Here is a 21,828-nt window from a genome sequence, read left to right on the forward strand (position 1 = left end):
AGCTTCTTCTACTCATTATTATTCTCCATCTTTATCAGGCCGATCACAGGTTGCTAATCCTACTGATTCGGCTTCTGAAATTGCAGAACTCAAGGCTTCCCTTAAAAAAATGCAAGATAAAATGGCGGCATTAGAAGGTAAGCAAAGTGAAGGTGATATTTCCAGTGATGTAAGTGTCCCCAGTGTAGTGGAGGGGGCGTCTGGTCGGCTCTGCGACGCTCCCAGGTCTAGACCTATTCCAAGCTCCCTGGCCCAGAGGAGAAGGAAAGTCGAAAGCCGTACGGAGGTTGTGGAGAATCCCCACCGATCAGGCGTCCCTTTGGCAGAATCTGTTACATCTCAGACTGCCAGGGATCGCTACAGAAAAAGCGTCCTACACGAGTGTTTTTCTTCTTCGGGATCTCCCTCACCGAAACGAGGGTGGAAGGATACGGATCTTTCCCGTCCATTAAAGAGGAACTGGAAAGAGCCTGAGTTTAACTCTAGCCCCGAGCGCTTTTCCGAAGAAGAAGCGCCTTCGGTCATCAAGAGAGCTAGAAAGGAGTTAACTCCCTTTCCTGTAAGGGAGCCTCAAGCGCCTTCCAGATCTCCCTCTCCTGCTTTTGAAGAAGAAAGGGAGTCTTCTACCAAGAAGATACTGATGAACATGCAAGAGCAGCTAGCGTCGTTGGTAGGAGTCCTTTCCAAGGAGCCTCCTCGTAGAAAGGACAAGCTTCTTGTCAAAAGATCTAGACACCTATCTCCTGTCAGGTGCAACGAGCCTTCCAGGGGAGTTGTCGCACAGGCGGCCATCTCTGGGGGGAGCGAAGCACCAGGCAGGCGAGAGGTAGAAGAGGAAGAAGCGCCTGCCAGGCGCCAGAGAACACCTGACAGTGAGGATTATGATGACAATGAAGTCCTCACAGGAAGGGATGAGCCAGCCAGGATTATTCCCGAGATCATTCCAGGCGCCAAAAGCCAACCAGGCGCCAGCTAGGATAGAAGAAACAAACAAGTGTGAGACGCCTGCCAAGCGCCAGGCGCCTACTATACGCGAAGAGCCTGATAGGCGCCAGGCGCCAATTATTCAAGATTCTCCTAAGGACAGGTGTAGGGAGACAATAGCTCTTAGTCCCTCGCCTGTTAGAAGTTCTTCATCGACGGAAAGGAAAAAGTCCAAGGAAGAGACAGACGAAAGAAGGGAGCTTTCTCCTTCCGATCCTCTCGACTTAGAGGACGTATCGGAAGATGAGGTGTAGAGGACGTATCGGAAGATGAGGTGACTAACAAAGAAGGACTGTCGAACTATAAAGTTCTTACTTCTCTCCTTCTGGAAGAATATGGAGATTCTTTGACTCCAGCTGCTCCTCCTTCTCCGCACTCTCTATTTTCGAGCGCTAAATCTCTCAAGTCTTCGTCCTTCCTTAAGATGAAACCGGCCATATCGATGAAGAGGGCCCTACAGTCTCTAGATTCCTGGATTAAGACTAAAAAGGAACTAGGGAGGACGGTCTTTTGTATGCCTCCTGCCAAACTAATGGGTAGAAGAGGCATTTAGTATGAGACTGGAGAAAATATGGGATTATCTCTGCCTACTTCGGCTGAATCGGACTTCTCGAGTCTCGTAGACTCCTCGAGAAGGCACGCTTTGAACTCGGCCCGAGCAACATGGGGCCTTTCAGAAATGGACCACCTCCTCAAGGGGCTTTTCCACGTCTTGGAGGTTTTTAATTTCCTGGATTGGTCCCTTGGGGTTTTGGCCAAAAAGTCCCATGAAGCGGAAGGCCTAAACCCAGAAGCTATGCATAGCATACTTACATGCATAGACAAAGCAGTTCAGGATGGTTCGGCAGAGGTCTCCTCCCTCTTTGGTGCGGGAATTTTAAAGAAGAGGGCAGTTTTCCCTTCTCAGTTAGTGAAGGACATTTCACATTCGCATATTTTTAAAATAATTCTGTTTGATTATTATTATTAAAATTTATAGGGTCTTTTTATATATAGTTCGGCATCAATGACCTAGTTGTCACGATGCTAGATTAATATAGTATCAATCAATCAATCAATCAATCAGTCTACAGTTTGATCAGGGATGTCAGGGAGGTACAGACAACAGTCAAGGTATGGGATAAAAATAAAGAAAGGGCCACAATTTTTGTCAATACTATAAATGAAATAGTGAAGCCCTATCTTGACCTGTTTGTACAATTGTACAATTACCTCAAGATGGTGGTGCCTCCTGAAATCCCTGTACAAAGTGCCTCTGGAATAAGTGGGGACGGATGCACCTCAGAGGATGTGTAAGTCCTCTACTTTGCTGTGCAGTCTATCTTAATCATCATTCATCAGGCTGTACGGCTATGATATCATCATCGTCATCTATAATCAACTTTAATCACAAGTAAGTGCCATATGATTTCATATTATGATGTACTCATATACAGTAAATAACATGAAAATTCTGAATATTCATCCCTGTATGCAAAAAAATTTGCATCTGTGAATACTAGTGAGGGGACTGCAAATAATTATAGATATGTTCCACAGACAACCCTGTGAATGGGCGAGTACTCCTACGAATAATTTTTAGATAGGTTCCAAAAAAAAATCTGCTAATGTGTGAGTCCATGAATCTGGAGAACGTGAATACAGGGTGCCCACTGTATATAGTATATATATATATATATATATATATATATATATATATATATATATATATATATATATATATATATATATATATATATATATATATCTATATATATATATATATATATATATACTATATATATATATATATATATATATATATATATATATTTGTGTTTGGTGTTAATAATTAATTGACTTTAATAATTAATATACAAACCCACTTTCTGTGATAGCCTTGCTAGTCGCCTTTCTGTTTTTTAGTTGTTGAGGGTTAGCGGCAAGGTTGTGCCAACTCACTTATCGCATATTTTCACCCTTTAACCTCAGGGTGAGACAACGTTATTCATTTGCAAATTATGCGGGGATTACGCCGTTTGGGAATTACCAAGGGGAGCTTTAGAGGTTTGTCCTTTGCTTTCTTCAGGTATTTTTCCTCTTCTCTTTCATCCTTTTGCTAGCTTATTAGATGAAGATAGAGGAGGGGGTGTGTGGTGTTGGTGTTTGAGGGATGATTTTGTAACTCAGAGGAAGTAGTGATGTTAGACACTTCTGCATTGGAAGTCAGCAGATGTGGATAAAGGTACTGACACTCAATGAAGGGTGTCAATCCTTCACATGTACAGCAAACACACCTAGAGGACAAAGTAATGACTGATCTGGATCAACCAATACAAAGTCCAAAGCACACAAAATCATGAAGAATTTGGATTCGTCAATAGATGCCCAATGATTACACATTCCAGACAGTCATGACATGACACCCGACTTTTGAAGGGTGATGTTGAAAACAAACCATGCAAATCGTCTATTCTTCTTCGCCAACAATGTTGAGAAATTAGATGATGACTATCGCAAGGTATGCGCAGATTAGATGAGTCAAATGCCTTCTAGAGACTGAGGCCCCTGCGAAGGAAAGACAAAGAAGTTTCTCATCCATAGTTGAATCTCTGCTAAGTAGAAAAATACTACTTAGTGAATGACTAACGTGAATGTGGACTACATCTTCACAGTTGAATCAGAGAGAAGTAAACTCTCACGATTCTGATCACAGAGAAAGTCGCGTCGATGACACCAACCAGTGTAATGGCTCTAATTCCTGGTTGTTTTACAAAGAACTGAAAAAGTTATTCCACTATTTCATGTCTGCTTCCAGTCCTTATTGTTGCTTTCGAATAAAGAAGAATTAGGCTGGAGCGCAATTCACAGGAACCTATGAATATATTAGTAATTATGCACTCCTCGCAACATGTCTCTTTTATCAGTTGCACTGTCCGAGTAATAGGCGCATATTTATGTTAATTCTTTTGGTATGTGACCGAGAAGAATAGCACCTTCTCTTAATTAACCTGAAACTGAGGACAGCCTTTCAGGCCTCCCAAGAGTTTCTGGTTTTGATTTTAAGATGATTGGTGGTATTATTTGCCAACAATACCACAACATTTGCATTATCACTGAACAAGAGGGTTTCTTTTCCTCTAATTTCAGTTGAAATGCAGATGCTTGAGTGTATCTGTATCTTTTTTTGCGCTTGATGGTTCTAGCCAAACGCATTCCAACATGGAATGTGCTACCAGGCAACATAGTATAAGGAGTCGAGCAAAGTTTACACCACAGTATAACAGAAGTCTGTAGTCTTCTGTTCTATCGCACTAGCCCCATTTGCCGCTGCGATGATTTAGAATGATTTTCTCCAGAAATTTGAGATTTGTTTTCTGATATCATTTTCTAATTTTTAAGGTGTTGAAATCATTCTTTGTTCACCCCGAATTGAAAATGAATAACAGAAGACTTTGCCTGTTCCCCTACTGACTAGATCTGCTTCCAGAATAGATAGAAAAGTTCCTCCTTGATCTAACCAGTACAATCCCTGTGTTTTCATTACTGAAAGACTCTGCCCTTATTGCAAGCACCTACTTTCTTGCACCTACTTTCTTGCTGAGCAGCCATGAAATAGTGAAATAACTTTTTCAGTTCTTTGTAAAACACCAGGAATTAGAGCCATTACACTGGTTGGTGTCATCGACGCGACTTTCTCTGTGATCAGAATCGTGAGAGTTTACTTCTCTCTGATTCAACTGTGAAGATTTAGTCCACATTCACGTTAGTCATTCACTAAGTATATTTCTGGGCTCAGCTCGTGTCGCTGCGCGAAATATCCTTTAATCTATTATTTCTAGGGTAAATGTACTAACATACCAGAGAATAAATAAAATAAAGAAAAAGGTCAGTATAACTGACTCGCTCACCCTCCATGGAGGTGTCGGTATGAACACTAGGCGAGTGAGACCACTACCACGAGCCAAGCCAATAGAAAATCTCCCACTACAAAAACCCTCCAAGAGGGGAGCCGACCCACAGAGTGAGCCAGCTCGTACTACTACTACTCCATCCCATGCTGCCGACTGCTGCGGCCTCCTGGTGGCCATCCTTTTCAGTTAGCGCACACGAGTCACACGTGTTATTTTTCTCTCTGTGTTTTTTGTGCCCTTTCATTGGATTTATCTATAATGGAGCGTGCAGCTATCGCAGCAGCTAAGTTAAGTACTCAGTATTTACGGTTAGTTGGTTTTTTCCGGCCCTGAGACAGTATTTGCCGTTTTTTAGGTATAAATACGATCTCGGGGTCGGAAGCATGGCAGCATGGTTCTGCCTCGTGGTGGGTTCGTTCTTGGTCTCCCATACCTAGAACATCCCCTTATTTATGTACGCTCTATATTATTATCCGCTTTCTTAGGGTGGTAGGTCTACTCAGGTTTGTCATGCATGCATGTATTTTACCTTATGTAGGCTTTTCTATCCAGACCCTAGTCCAGGTTCTTAGTTATCGGCCTCTGATAGCTTTGAGTGGTAGACTTGCCTTCGGTTAGTCGTACACTCCTGGATTTTTTTTCTCCTGCTTTATTGCTTTCTTTCTTTCATTTTTTTTATTTATATACTATGTATTTGTTATAGTTAGGTTAGTTAGGCGTCTGGCTTAGCCTAGGTCCTGGCTCATTGAGCCTATACTAACGCTCATCAGTTCAGTTGCTTCCCGATAGCATCTCTCTGATCAGTTGGTTGTCCTAGGCTTAGTTGCCGTATTTTGGTCTTACCGCCTCGTGGTCACTACCGTGATCGCGGGGACAGCCAGACGCCTGCCCAGTCACCCTTCCCCCACCCCCCCTCCGCTCTTCCATAGAGTCGGGCGGGGGTGGGTCGGTCTGCCATGCTCGCTCCGCATACCCGAGCCTGCTCCCTCTCTCCCCTCAGGCGGAGGGGCTAGGGAGTCGGACAGACCCAGACTGGTCTCGACCTCTCCGGCTTCTCGGTCCGGCCGGTGGTACGTATGAGGTACTGGCCTTTCCCCCCCTCCGTTTGCTACCTTGTCGCTCCGGGCTAGCTCGAGCCTGTATGTCTTCTCGCCCTTTCCCACCTTAACTTACTGGGGGAGGGCTCCTTCCTGATCGGAGTCCTGGTATCCAGCGGAAAGATGTTAGTCCACCCAGCAGAGTGGACCGGAACATACAGTGGGTCACTGCTAACCTTACCGTATTGCTGAGTTACTACACTCCGCTACGCACTGGACCTAGTCCGGTTCGTTTGTGTTTAGGTTTAAGTTATCTATAAGTTTATCTTAAGTACCTTAAACCACTCCCCCCCTCCCTTACATGTCTTACCGGATCTCTCCGGGATTATAGCCTATTCAGGCGATGCAGGGAGGGGTTTATGCCCAAATTTTTTCCGAGCTCCGGCATGCAACGGAGTTCTTCTGCCTTTAGTCTGTAAGTGATGCTTTTTAAGATACTCATGTGTCTTCCCACTTACAGGCCACCAACTGTGAGCATACGGGATGTTCCGCCACACTTCAGGACCCATGTGGACACGAAGTTTGCCGGTCCCATGCTCCATGCGCGACTCCGCACGGGGACATCCAGGTCTGGTACCATGAGACGTGTACCATATGTTACGATCTGGTGAGCCAGCTTTTGGAAGGGGTAAGTATTCCATCTCCAGTAGCTGCTCCGCTTCTATTTTAGTGCTTAAGTTTTCATCATTTACTTTAACTTAAGCATCTAGTTTAAGTTATACTTAAGTTTTAGTTTTAAGTGATTCTTAAATCTAAACTACGCCCTCTCTTCCAGGCGCCGGCAGTAAGGGATACCGCACTGGCTACCCTGCGGGCCTGGGTCGGCGGTTTTGGGAAGAACGCCGCCAAGGGACAGCCCTACATCCTCGAGAAGCGGTTGGCATTATTAATCTTCCCCGGAGGCAAGGCGACAGGATACGTCGACCCGGTAGAGGCGGCCCCGACTATCGCCTTCATCCAACAACAGCTGGCTGCCTCATTAACTGATCAAGACCAGGATATCTCTACGGACGTCGCGACCCTGGATATTAATGTTGAACCTATGGTAGGTATAGACGACCTGTTGGTCGAGGTAGGTAAGGTGGACACCCAAGGGTCACCCTTGGGCGTAACTGTTTCTTCTACCCTGCAACCTCTCCATCCTTCCAAGGCTTTACGGGTGACGAATTATATCCTCCTGACGCTTCGGTTAGACCTTAGGTCAAGAGTAAAGTGATGACCTTGACTAAGACGTCATCGTCGTCTAAGAAGACGACCTCGGCTTCATCCTCCTCCCGTAAGTCTCCGGCTGGGAATCCCGGAGCAGATAGGTCTAAAGCTTCTAGCTCCGGCTCTAAGTCCTCAAGGAGTAAATCCTCCAGAGAGAGATCTCGCACTCCGGCAGAGTCCACCAGTTCCGCTACCATTGGTTCCGATTCAGAGCCTCCCTCCACCTCCGCAGCAGCTCCGGCTTTGGAACTCCAATGCTGGCCTGTTGCAACAGGTGGGCGACCTGGTTGGGTCCCTAAAGAGTAGCATGGAACAAATGATCTCTCGTTTGTCGGATAGGATTACTTCCCAAGACTCCATTATAGCCGGGCTGAGAGAAGCTCCTCTAGCCTCTCCTCCACTTTCCAACACAAGTGGAACTCAGCTTCCTCCGTATGACTCACTACCTCCGTTCTCTATGAACAACCATGAGAGTAGCGTCATACAGCCCCCTTCCAGGACGGTCTCATCTCTATACCGGAATTTGGGACTCGAAGAATAGAGGACTTCGAGTTCTACCCGGAAGACCTCCAGCCTCCGTTCATAGGCTACGCAAGGCTCACGCCTTCGGCTATGGTTCGGGACGATAGGGTACCAAAGGAGACAGTCCTCTATTCACGAGACCAGGCTCAGAGAGAATGGCTCAGGTGTTTAGAGGACATGGATTGTTCTAATACCAAGATACAACCGTTTAAGAGTCCCTTTACCATTTTCACAATGGATGAGAGTACCCCGCTCCCGTTCCTAACCAAGATCGCGAGGTCGACCATCCCAGCGGCCCAGAAGGGGGAACCTATACCTCAGTTGAAGGAAGCATCCACATCTCCGTTACTCCCCTCAGTTGGAGAATTGTGGGAAGACTTGCCGAACACATTCTCAGCTGGCAAACTCAAACCGGACTGTGCTATGGAGCAGTTTGGTGAAAAGCTACCCAGGCTCCCAGATAGCCTTATTCAGGCTGAATTTGACGCAAAATCGCGACTAGCCAGATCAATCAACTCTATGGCTATGTCTGAGGTAGCAACCATGGCCTATGGATCAGAACCGATTTTTAAGCTCATGACCAAATCCCTGACTCAAACGGTACAGTCAGATATGTTTGAGTTTGCCACTGCTAGAACGAATTGTAGGAAGCATGTCCTACAAGAGGCAACCATTCGGCATGAGCCGAATAGGTTACTCTCGTCTAACATCTGGGGAGCAGATCTCTTCCCAGAAGCTATGGTAAAGGAAGTCCAGTCAGAGGCTACGAGGTTGAACCAGAGCCTTAAGGACCGTTGGGGCCTTACGGCTAAGAGGAGGCAAGACCTGACAGCTAAAGGTAAGGGACAGAGGAAACCCAGGCGTTTCCAACCTTACCAGAAAAAGCAACCACGCTTTCCTCAACAAGTTCCAGCGGTGCCGTTAGTGCAGACAGCCCAACCTTCCACTTCTAAAGGTCAATCACAGCCAATTTATGTGTATCCCCTCAGCCTCAGCCCTCCACCTCTTACGCCATCTCTCCAGCTTACAATCAAGCCTTCGAGAGTCAAGCTTCACAGAAGTATGACCGCGGGTCAAGGGTAGGCAGGCAGAGGTAAGCGGTCCTTTCGTGGGAGAGGATCGGGAGGCCCCTTTAATAGGGGAAAGCACTTCAGAGGAGGCCGAGGCGGTTACCAGAACCAATGAAGAACTTCAGGTAGGAGGGAGGCTGTTTCACTTTCGCCACCGGTGGAACTTCAGCCAATGGGCTCAGAGCATAGTGTCAAAAGGTCTGGGTTGGAGCTGGTTGACGAACCCACCTCCAGCCAGACCTTTCCGTCAACTTCTTCCAAAGAATTGTCAGAGTACGCGGAGGACCTCCTTCAGAAAGGAGCTATAGCGAGAGTCAAGAGATTAAAATTTCAAGGTCGCTTGTTCAGCGTGCCAAAGCAAAGAAAGGCTCACAGAAGGGTAATCTTAGACTTGTCCCGCTTAAACTTAGCCATCCGCTGCGACAAGTTCAAGATGCTCACAATCTCACAGGTGCGGACCTTACTTCCCCGTGGGCCGTCACCACCTCTATCGATCTTACAGACGCCTACTATCATATCCCTATTGCAAGACACTTCCGTCCGTATCTGGTGGGTTTCAAGATAGGAGACCAGACATTCTCCTTCAAGGTAGTTCCATTCGGACTCAACGTGGCACCCAGAGTGTCACGAAGCTAGCGGAAGTGGTAGTGCAACAACCTCAGATCACAAGGGATTATGGTAGTAGCGTATCTCGACGATTGGTTGATCTGGGCCCCAACAGTCGAGGAATGCAACAGAGCTACACGGAAAGTGATTCAGTTCCTGGAATATCTAGGCTTCAAGATAAACAGGACCAAATCAAGACTCACTCCAGAGTCAAACTTTCAGTGGCTGGGCATTCAATGGAATCTATCCTCCCACACTCTGTCGATTCCATCCACCAAAAGGAAAGAAATAGCGAAGTCAGTCAAGCAATTTCTAAGTCACAAACTAGCGTCAAGGAGAGCTCAGGAAAGGATCCTGGGTTCTCTCCAGTTTGCATCAGTGACGAACGTCTTAATGAAAGCCAAACTGAAAGACCTAACCAGAATCTGGCGCTCGCGAGCAAATGTCAGGTCCAGGGACAAACTATCCTCAGTGCCTCTGATTCTAAAGAATCGTCTTCGGCCGTGGGCGAGAGTCAAGAATTTGTCAATGTCAGTACCCCTTCAGTTCCCTCCACCAGGGATCACCATCCACCAGACGCGTCCTTAAGCGGCTGGGGAGGGTATTCCCAGGTCAAAGAGGTTCAAGGGACTTGGTCACCTCAGTTCCGTCAGTTTCCATATAAACGTACTGGAGGCAATGCAGTGTTCTTGACTCTAAAAAGGTTGCGCCCACCAAAGTACTCCCACATAAAGCTAGTCCTGGACAGCGCAGTGGTAGTACATTGTATAAACAGAGGAGGCTCCAAGTCACGTCATCTAAATCACGTCATGATAGCCATCTTCTCCCTGGCAGACAAGTTCAGTTGGCATCTTTCCTCCACTCACATAGCTGGAGTGAGAAACGTCATAGCAGACGCCCTATCCCGATCAGTGCCCCTAGAGTCGAATGGTCACTGGACAACAGTCGTTCCAATGATCCTTCAGAGAGTCCCAGGGCTACAGGTGGATCTCTTCGCATCCCAAGCGAACCACAAACTACCGTGTATGTAGCCCAACCTGGACCCTCTGGCCTATGCCACGGACGCCCTGGCTCTAGACTGGAACAACTGGGAGAAGATTTATGTCTTCCCTCCAGTGAATCTTCTCATGAAAGTATTGAACAAACTCAGGACATTCAAGGGTCAAGTGGCTCTAGTAGCCCCAGACTGGCCGAAGAGCAACTGGTATCCTCTAATTTTGGAGCTGGGCCTTCGTCCTCTTCGGATCCCCAGTCCCAAGCTCTCCCAGTCAGTACAAACGAAGACTGTGTTCGCTTCCTCAGGGATTCTCAAAACCCTAACTTTATGGATTTTCATGAAGTTTGCGGCAAAAAGAGATGCGAATATTGACCCTCAGAATATTCTCTTCTTAGAATCCGATAAAAGGGATTCAACTTTGAGACAGTATGATGCTGCTGTCAAAAAGTTAGCAATCTTCCTGAGAGAATCAGATATTAGAATCATGACAGTTAATTCAGCTATATCCGTTTTCAGATCCTTATTTGAAAAAGGTTTAGCAGCTAGCACGATTACGACAAACAAGTCAGCTTTGAAAAAGATATTTCAATTTGGATTCAACATAGACTTGACGGATTCCTACTTCTCGTCTATTCCTAAGGCATGTGCTAGACTTAGGCCTTCTGTAAGACCTACGTCAGTTTCATGGTTCTTAAACGATGTTCTAAAACTGGCTTCCGAAAACCGATAATGACACATGCTCGTTTTATAATGCTCTTAAGAAAAACCCTTATTTTATTAAGCTTAGCTTCAGGAGCAAGAATTTCAGAACTGTCGCTTTATCCAGGGATCCGGATCATATTCAATTCCTCCCTTTCACGGGGAAGTCTACTTTCTCCGGACGTAGCTTTTTAGCAAAGAATGAAGATCCTTTGATGAGGTGGGAACCTTGGAAGGTACTACCCCTTCCACAAGATGTATCCTTTGCCCAGTTTCAACCTTACGAGCCTTTCTGTCCAGGACCTCCTCATCCTCATCGGGTCCCCTCTTTAAGAGGGAAAAAGGTGGAACTTTATCCATTAAAGGCATCAGGCAGCAAATCCTGTACTTTATTAAGCAAGCCAATCCTGACTCTTTCCCGAAAGCACATGATGTCAGGGCAGTAGCCACCTCAATTAATTATTTCCAACATATGAACTTCGATGAGTTGAAAAAGTATACCGGATGGAAATCGCCGACAGTGTTCAAAACGTCACTACCTTAAGTCCTTGGAAGCTCTGAAATTCCCAGCAGTAGCAGCGGGTAACATAGTTTCCCCTGACTCTAGCTAATTTGTAGTAGAAGATTCAGTCCTCCTTTCTACCTGCCTCACCCAACAGTTCGTCTATTCCTGCCTTGTTCATTTGCATTCACCTTGTGTCTTAGCTGCTTTTATGATGGTGTAGTGGGTGCCCCTTATTGTTTGGCTAGGGACACTCACAGATGATTATAAACATTGATCTCATGGATGTTACCCCCTTATTTTTATGCTAGGGGATACATCGTATTATAATGGTTACGGGTTTTTGTATATTAAGTCATATACATTCCATTTTATATATTATTATTGTTGATTGTTTTGTTTACCTGTTTATATTAATTGTATTATACTTGTGATACATGCTGTTACACAGATATCATTTGATACATGTAAGTCATTTTACCTGTATATATGTAAATACCTTATGTTAACAACATGATTAGATTTAAGGGTAATTTAAGCATATTTCTCAATTTTATATCACTGTGTATATATATCTTTTTAGCATATATTCCCTTTATATTTTATTTTATCTTTTATTTGAGACCTATTCTGATTTATTTTATTTATTACTTTTGTTTACAATCTTGTGCTATTTCTCTGTACGATTTCGCGCAGCGACACGAGCTGAGCCCAGAAAAGGGATTTTGACGTAAGGAAAATCTATTTCTGGGCGATTGCTCGTGTCGCCAGCGAAATCCCACCCTACCCATCCCTTCGCCCAAGATTGTCTGCTAACTTCAGGATGGCCACCAGAGGCGCAGCAGTCGGCAGCATGGGATGGAGTAGTAGTAGTACGAGCTGCCTCACTCTGTGGGTCGGCTCCCCTCTTGAGTGGGTTTTTGTAGTGGGAGATTTCTATTGGCATTTGGCTCGTGGTAGTGGTCTCACTCGCCTAGTGTTCATACCGACACCCTCCTGGAGGGTAGAGCGAGTCAGTTATACTGACCTTTTTTCTTTATTTTATTTATTCTCTGGTATGTGTTAGTACATTTACCCTAGAAATAATAGATTAAAGGATATTTCGCTGGCGACACGAGCCAATCGCCCAGAAATAGATTTTTCCTTACGTCAAAATCCCTTTTTTCTACTTAGCAGAGATTCAACTATGGATGAGAAACTTCTTTGTCTTTCCTTCACAGGGGCCTCAGTCTCTAGAAGGCATTTGACTCATCTAATCTGCGCATACCTTGCGATAGTCATCATCTAATTTCTCAACATTGTTGGCGAAGAAGATAGACGATTTGCATGGTTTGTTTTCAACATCACCCTTCAAAAGTCGGGTGTCATGTCATGACTGTCTGGAATGTGTAATCATAGGGCATCTATTGACGAATCCAAATTCTTCATGATTTTTGTGTGCTTTGGACTTTGTATTGGTTGATCCAGATCAGTCATTACTTTGTCCTCTAGGTGTGTTTGCTGTACATATGAAGGATTGACACCCTTCATTGAGTGTCAGTACCTTTTATCCACTGCTGACTTCCAATGCAGAAGTGTCTAACATCACTACTTCCTCTGAGTTACAAAATCATGAGAAAACTCCCTCTGCAATTGGATACATGCACTCAAAGAGCAGCAGTGCCAGTGGCTTGTTACTTTTCATACTGCAAAGAATATATCAGACTGGAAGATAGATGCACTCATTACAACCAAATTTATATCTTTCATTCTTTGGGTCTGCCCACAGTTCCTTGGACCAGTGGTGGACCCTTGGAACCTTCTTTCCTTGGACCGGTGGTGGATGCTCAAAAGTGTTTGTCTTGCTACCTGGTCTTCAAGAGGACAAGTTACATCTCGCTTATGAGTATGATTCTAGATGTAAGAAAGGATGCTAGATTGACTGGCCTCTCCACCTTCCCCTCCTCTTCCTTCTACTTCTCTTCCTTCAGGTTGAAGATAGGACTCAAATTTACACTTGCTGGTCAGGCGTTTGATGCTGTAAGCTTGCATATCAAGTTCCTTTCTAGTTTTTTTTTTTTTTTTTGTTTTTTTTTTTTTTTTTTTTTTTATCAGAATCTCAGAAGCAATCCCACTTCTTCCTCTAGCAAGGGAAGGAAGGAGACTGGCAATATAATGCAAACCCTTCCCAGAATTTAGCATTAATGTCTCCGACTGTAAATATTCTTCCCAGCTCTTTTTTGAATGAGTTACAATTCCTCACTCATTTTGCAATGTCCAGAAGTCTGGACTCTTGATCATGCGGCTCCTATAATCCAATCAAGTTGTCAGAGGCAGGGCACTCCTCACTCCTCCTCGCTCTTATGACCAGGAGGAATAGCCCAGGTTTGCTGAACTCCAGTCAGTTCTAGAGGCTCACTCAGATTCCTCCCACCAATCAGTGAGTCTTCCTAATGTAAAGGACCGAGGGTTTGTACAGTGGACCCCCCCTCACACATTTGCAGGCTCACGCATTCACGGTTTTCTCTCTGGAACATTTTCCCCCATTATTTGTGGGAAATTTGCCTATTCGAAATATTTTTCTATGAGAAATATCCACAAATCTTGTTTATTTTTTATTTATTTCATTATAAAATGTGCTTTTTGTGATAAAACTATTAAAGAAACCAGGTATAAAAATTTTTATTGGGTTTTTCTTGAGTTTTAACTAAAATATAGGAGGTTTTAAGTGTTTTTATAGGGGTTCCAACTTCACAATTTTGGAAAGTAAATTGTATTTTTCCCAACTATACAAACCTGAGGTCCTTTACTTTATTCCCACCTCATGCCACCCCTCAATCTGAAACCTGGGCCAAAAGGCAAAGTGGATGTTTACATCCGGACAAGCAGGCGTAGCTACCCGCTTACCAGCAGTGATTACTGCTAACCACCTTATTCAAGAATTCAACAGTCGTATTCCAGCCTAAGCTGAAAGTAATTCCTAATGAAATGGACCTCAGGTTTGTATGGTTGGGAAAAATACAATTTTCTTTAAAAAATTGTGATTTCAAATCTCACAGATTATGAATTATACCAATGCAAAAGAGGGATCATATTTATATAACCATAAGGAAAAGTGCTAGCTATGAATTTGCAAACTTTTGACATATATGACATTAAAAAAAAAAAGTTTATGTAACACTACTTGGCAACGTCACTTTGAGTCTTGAGAATCTGGACAATACAAAAAGAATCATGTCACATCAGATTTGAGCATTACTGTACCTTCAGATGACTCGACATCCTTGACGTGGATGTCAATAACCTTTCTCCAGTACTGACTCACCAAGGGAGAAGTGTCTAGGGGCACATCTTTCTCCTGGTTTTACAAGATCGGGAGGAGGTTCCTTGCAGTTGGCGGTTACATCACCTGTACTCTTTCACCCAGAGTGCACAATACCAGTGACTTAGCCCTTTCCTTGCATTCCAAAGAATATATCTGACTGAAGATAGATGTGGCCTCATCAGGACCACATTTATATCTTTCTTCCTTCAGGTCTTTACCCACAAGTCTTTGGAACCCTTTTCACCTTGAACCTGTAGTGGATGCACAACAAGTTGTGTTTTCTTATCTGGCTCTTTTAAGAGGACAAGTTGCATCTCGCCTAAGTTGTGTGGTTCTAGAGGTGAGAAGGATTTGAGAGTGACTGGCCTCTCCTCCTCCTTCCTCATTCTTCTACTTCTCTTCCTTCGGGTTAAGAATAGGACTCGAACCTACACTTGCTGGACTGGCGTCTGATGTGGTAAGTCTATACATTGAGCTTCCTTTGTATTTTTCTAGTAAGAATCATAGAAGCAATCCTGTCCTTCATCTAGCAAAGGAAGGAAAGGAGAGACTGGCGTAAGGCAAACACTTCTCGGATCTTTGCTTTAATGCCCCTGACTCTTTATCTCTTCCAGCCTTTTTTGTATGAGTTTACAATGCCTCATTCATTAAAAAAGGTCCAGAAGTCTGACTCTTGCTCTTGATCATGCAGTTCTTATACTTCAATCAAATTGTCAGAGGTGGGCACTCCTCGCGCTTTCGACCAGGAGGGGTAGCCCAGGTGTGCCAAACTCCAGTCAATTCAAGAGACTCATTTAGATTCCTCCCTCAACAAGTGAGTTTTTCCTATTGTAAAGGACCAAATGTTTGTATATCGTGCTGGAAGAAAATCACAGTTTTTTAAAAGTAAATTGTATTTTTCTTAACTATACAAACCTGAGGTCCTTACACTAATGCCCGAAAGCTTTAAATATATCTTAAAAAAAATTAGCCCACACTCATGGGTGCTGATAGAGAAACATTATTGAAACTTTATAAGGCTACAGTTCTACCAACGATAGAGTATGGCAGTCCAACTATAGTTTCTCTAGTGAGTACTCTCAAAATGCTAGACCCAGTGCATCATCTTGGGCTTCGTTTAGCCACTGGAGGGCATTCAAATCATCACCAGTCCAATCGTTGATTGTAGAAAGTGGAGAAATGCCACATCTTATAGATTCAAAAATAACAACGATGTGCAGAGATTTAAAAATTGTAAATAGTCCAGCAAAAACCAAAGATTTATTTAAAGATCCAGATTATTTCTGGAATACAAATATTATCCCATCCTTCCCTGTTAGAGCTAATAGATTATTTAATGACAATGACCTTTATAATATTAAATTTTATTTTTACAATTTTAGCAAAATAATGCCTCCATGGTTGATAAGTGCTCCCCGTATATGTAGCAAATTGTGTACAATACCAATTAATAAATTGAATAATCCCCTTGTTATGAAGCAATATGCTTTGGAACATATCAAGATACACAATAATAATCACATATAGTATACTGATGGTTCCAAAGATGATATGGGAGTTGGATTCGCTGTTAACGGAAACAATATAAAGATCCAAGCCTCCTTACAAAGCAAGCATCAGTGTTCACTGCTGAATTACTAGCAATAAAAACAGCGTTAACAACTATATCTGAAAACCAGTTTAATGAAGTAACCATCTTTAGCGATTCACTAAGTTCAATAAATGCAATAAGCTCTTATACTCCAAAAAACAAAATTATAAATGAAATTAGACATACATTACATGAAATGGAAAGGCAAAAGATATCTGTTACTTTATGTTGGATACCATCTCACATAGGATTAGAAGGCAATGAAAAAGCAGACACCTATGCAAAAGAGGCTAGAACATTCCCAACATCAGCAGAATTATTGCCACTAGAAGATATATTAGACACAGTAAATTGGTGATTAAGAAAAAAAAAAATAAAAAATGGCAAAATAACTGGAGGGAAAACCAACCTAACAATAAATTAAGAGAAATAAAAGAAACTGTAGACCCGTGGCCATCATCCTATCAGAAATACCACAAGAATTCAGTAATATTGACACGTCTAAGAATTGGTCACACTAAACTGACACATGGTTACCTAATGAGTAACCCCCATGCCCCTATACCTATGTGCAAAATATGTAATGTACAAATAACAGTAAAACATATTTTTAAAATCTGTCCAAAGTATAGAATCCAAAGAGACATATTATTTAGAAGGTATTCTTTTAAAGAAATATATCTGAAAGTGACAAATTTTCACTTTTTAATATTTTAAAATTCCTTAAATTTAATCATTTATACGATAAAATATAATATATAGTAATTTATAATATACTCCAGATAGTAAATATTTATTTTTTAGATAATTTATATTCCAGATAGCAAATATTTATTTTTTAGATAATAATTAGTATAGATTAGAGTTTAAATAGCATGTCTAATCCTTTGGGCCAGCACTAGGAGAGTTAATATTAACTCAGTGGTCTGGTTAAACTAAAGTTAAAAAAAAAAGGTACACTAATGCCCACCTCATGCCACCCCTCAATTTGAAACTTGACCTTAAAGGCAAAGTTTGCATCTAGGCAGGTTGGTCTCCCTGCCTACTGGACAGTATTTATTGCCTAACCACCTTCTTCAAGAGTTTTAACGGCCGTGTTCCAGCTTTGCCGAAAGCAATTCCTATTGTAAAGAACCTTAGGTTTTATAGTTAGGAAAAATACAATTTACTTTAAAAAATGTCATTTTCTGTTCTTCTATTGCTAGCCCAAGAAATAGCATTTCATCTCCCCTCCAAAAATAAAATTTTTAGTCATGATAATTTTATTTTTGATTATTATTCATGTAAACAGGTTGCATTATAAGGAGATTATATCATACTTGGCTGAATTGCCTGAAATATGTGGAAAATAGTGAGTGAGCAGGAGTTTATGTAGTATTTGCTCTTAGAGAGTAATTTTGTTTGAAAAAGTCAGTTTAGATCCTAAGAGATGAGTTTTCCTATCTTGAAATATTGCAGCAAACTCCACACAGCGTGAGATTCGCTGCATTTATTATGCTGCTGTATGTGGCTGAACCTATTACTGTCAGATAATGCTGAGCTAAGAGATATGTAAAAGAAGCTGTTTAATTTATGTAAAAGAAGCTGCTCAATTTGTCAGTGATTTTGTTTTAATTACTTCAGTATTTTTAGCCACCACAAATATGATATAATGTCAGATTGGTGAATTTTTTCTTTTGTGTTATATCCATATGTTATTATTTCAGGTGCAGTGAGATCTCCGGAGGCCGAACGCCAGCGCACACAACTTCTCAGTCACAGACTACAAGAATAATGGGAGCCTATCTTACGTGGTCGACGTAGAACTATCTACACTGCTGGTCGGCCCCCTTGGTATGATTGTCAAGGACAGTTGATTGAGCCTTTTGTCATAGGTAGGTGTTTCCTTATGTTAGAGAATTTTATGAAATAAATTGTTATGCTAAGGCAAGACTTAATGTTACCAGCATGCAGTTTTTCTCGCCTGCGCAGGTGCTTAAGCAAATAGCTCTTTCTCAATCAATGAGCCTCCAGCCAGACTGCTGCGCAAGCACACTTCAATGATAATTTGTGGAGGCAGCTATTTTTTTGGTTCAGTTCATTCCCTTCCCGGGACAGATAGAGTATGTACCAGTTTAGGAGTAGAGTGTTTGGCTATATTGAATTTAAAAGTATTTACGCCATAATTAGTGATGAATTGGATTTACTGGCTTCTTTTTATTAATTGATATGGATGTAAGAATGATATAATGTACATATTTATAATTTTGCAATTTTTCCCCTGAGGAAAAATTATTGTGCATAGTGGATGCTGAACATGGAAGAATCATTCTTGAATATCTTGTAGATTTTCATTGGAATTTATATGAATGAGACTACTTGGTCAAGTAAAATCCAAAGACTATTTTAAAAGATTAAACCTATGTATGTCTATTCATGGTTATAAACCGTATATGCAAGTCAGTTTTTAAAGCGAGAATAAATATTCATTATGGCAAAGTAATGTGCAATAAGAATAAGCCTACAGTATTGTGTCTTTTCACAATTGTGCATCATATATGTAATTCATTTTAAAAATTAAAACAAAATAAAATTCTGCTTTCGGATGAAAACAATAAAACAATATTAGTCTATTTATGTTTATTCATTGCTCACTTCCCATTTAAGCTAGTTTCGAAGTGAAATTAGACTAATCAACAGACAAATGAAATAGGAACAGTAATAAACTATGGAAGTTCATGCATTGTACCCACATCATAAGAAGTATTCTTCAAATTCAAACAAACTAGTATTAAACATTTTAACCCTTTAACGCCGATTGGACGTATTTAAACGTCAATATAAATTGTCTGTTGGGTGCCGATCGGACGTATGGTACGTCGATATAAAAAAGTTTTTTTTAAATTCGCGGAAAAATAGTTATAGGCCTACGAGGCAAAAACTTTTGAATCACGCGCCTTGGGGGATGCTGGGAGCTCACGGATCAAGGCGTTGTTTTGTTTACAATCGTTACCCAGCCGTGCAAGTGCGAATTTCTTTCTTCTCACACTAAAAAACATCAGCTACTCATCTCAGAAATTATTCCGTCACTTTGACATAATTTTTGCACCATTTTATGTTTAGCCTTTACTTATTTAGTATTATATATGAATATGTGCACAATTTCATGTAGATACAATTAAAAACAACTCATGGTTGTAGCTTTTATCAGTTTTGAAATATTTTCATATATATATAACGATAAGTGCCAAAATTTCAACCTTAGGTCAACTTTGGACTACCGAAATGGTAAAAGGGAGAAAAAACGCAATTGTAAGCTAAAAATCTTATATTCTAGTAATATTCAATCATTAAACTTCATTTTGCAACAAATTGGAAGTCTCTTGCACAATATTTCGATTTATGGTGAATTTATGAAAAAAGCCTTTTTCTTATGTCTGCGCGGTAACTCTTCCGAAAAAATCATAAATTATTTGTGCGATTGTCGTAATGTTTGCACCATTTAAAATAGCCGTTACATAAAGTTTATATATGGAAATGTGCACAATTTTATGTAGAATACAAACTAAACACAACCCATGGTTTTAGCTTTTATTAGTTTGAAAATATTTCATATAAATAATGATGTGCCAAAATATCAACCTCGGTCAACGTTTGACTTGACCGAAATGGTAAAGAAACGCAATTAAGCTAAAATCTACATTCTAGTATTCAATCATTTACCTTTATTTTGCAATGGATTGGGGTCTCTAGCAAAATAATTTCGATTTATGGTGAATTTATGAAAAAAAAAAAAAAAAAAAAAAAAAAAAAAAAAAAAAAAAAAAACTTTTTCCTTATGTCCGCGCAGTAAAAACTTCCGAAAAAAACGAAATTTTTTCGTCCCAATTGTCGTAAGTTTGCACCATTTTAAATTAGCTGTTATAAAGTATATGAAAAATGTGTGCAATTTCATGAGAATACATCTAAAAAAAACAACCCAGGGTTGTATCTTTTATAAGTTTTGAAATATTCATATAAATAAACGATACAGAAATTTCACCTTTGGTCAAACTTGACGACCGAATGGCAAAAAACGCAATTGTAAAACTATTACATTCTAGCAATATTCAATCATTTCCTTTATTTTTTGCAGCAAATTGGAAGTCTCAACACAATATTTCGATTTATGGTGAATTTATGAAAAAAAAACATTTTCCTTATGTCCGCGCAGTAACTCTCCGAAAAAAGTCAGAAATTTTTTCGTCCAATTGTCGTAATGTTTGCACCATTTTAATTAGCTGTTACATAAAGTTTTATATATGAAAATGTGCGCAATTTCATGTAGAATACATCTAAAAACAACCCATGGTTGTATCTTTTATCAGTTTTGAAATATTTTCATATAAATAACGATAGGTGCAGAAATTTCAACCTTTGGTCAACTTTGACTCGACCGAAATGGTCAAAAAACGCAATTGTAAACTAAAACTATTACATTCTAGCAATATTCAATCATTTACCTTTATTTTGCAGCAAATTGGAAGTCTCTAACACAATATTTCGATTTATGGTGAATTTATGAAATAAACTTTTTCCTTACATCCGCGCGGTAACTCTTTCCGAAAAATTCATAAAATTTTTTCGCCGATTGTCATAATGCATGGACCATTTTAAATTAGCTGTTACATAAAGTTTTATATATGAAAATGTGCGCAATTTCATGTAGAATACATCTAAAAACAACCCATGGTTGTAGCTTTTATCAGTTTTGAAATATTTTCATATAGATAATGATAAATAGAAAAAATTCGTCCTTTGGTCAACTTTAACTTGAGATGGTCGAAAAATGCAAATTGTAAGCTACAAAATTACGTCTAGAAAACTGCAATTGTAAGCACAAAAACTTACAGTCTTGATGCAATTGTAAGACTACACTAGTAATATTCAATCAATTACCTTCATTTTGCAGCAAACGGGAAGTCTCTAGCACAATATTTTGATTTATGGTGAATTTTTGAAAACAGCTTTTTATTACGTCTGTGCATTACGAATTCATGCATCATTTTGTGATAATATTTTCTCTGTGTTGCCTTGATCGTTTTACATACCAAAATGATCGCAGTTTTGTGTACAATACAACGAAAAAAAATTAACTCTTTAGCTTTAACCGTTTTGCTCACAGCACTATTTGTATACAATTATATATGAAAATGTTTTTTTGCACTGTCTTATATCCCAATATTTATATATGATAATGATATTTTGTTTCATTTCTGATGTTACATACTAAACTTCAGGCAATGACAAAAAAAAGGAGCCAAAATGAACTCTTAATCTTGATAAACAATGAAGCGGCTGTGATTTTTTGAAAAAAAAAAAATTTTCCACTTCGG

At 40.9% G+C, this 21,828-nt stretch overlaps 1 protein-coding gene across 1 annotated transcript in view; it reads left to right on the forward strand.

Annotated features, from left to right (window-relative positions):
* Positions 1 to 2,202: 2,202 nt before the first annotated feature.
* The window catches only part of LOC135221241 (uridine-cytidine kinase-like 1), a 235,076-nt gene continuing 215,450 nt past the window's right edge, over positions 2,203 to 21,828 (forward strand). Inside the window, exons 1-3 of the mRNA XM_064259056.1 lie at positions 2,203 to 2,276; positions 15,094 to 15,223; positions 18,255 to 18,348. Coding sequence (XP_064115126.1) covers positions 2,203 to 2,276; positions 15,094 to 15,223; positions 18,255 to 18,348 — 298 coding nt within the window. The remainder of the gene's footprint in view (positions 2,277 to 15,093; positions 15,224 to 18,254; positions 18,349 to 21,828) is intronic.

This window comes from Macrobrachium nipponense, chromosome 2, assembly GCF_015104395.2.
Source record: "Macrobrachium nipponense isolate FS-2020 chromosome 2, ASM1510439v2, whole genome shotgun sequence".
Lineage (NCBI taxonomy): Eukaryota > Metazoa > Arthropoda > Malacostraca > Decapoda > Palaemonidae > Macrobrachium > Macrobrachium nipponense.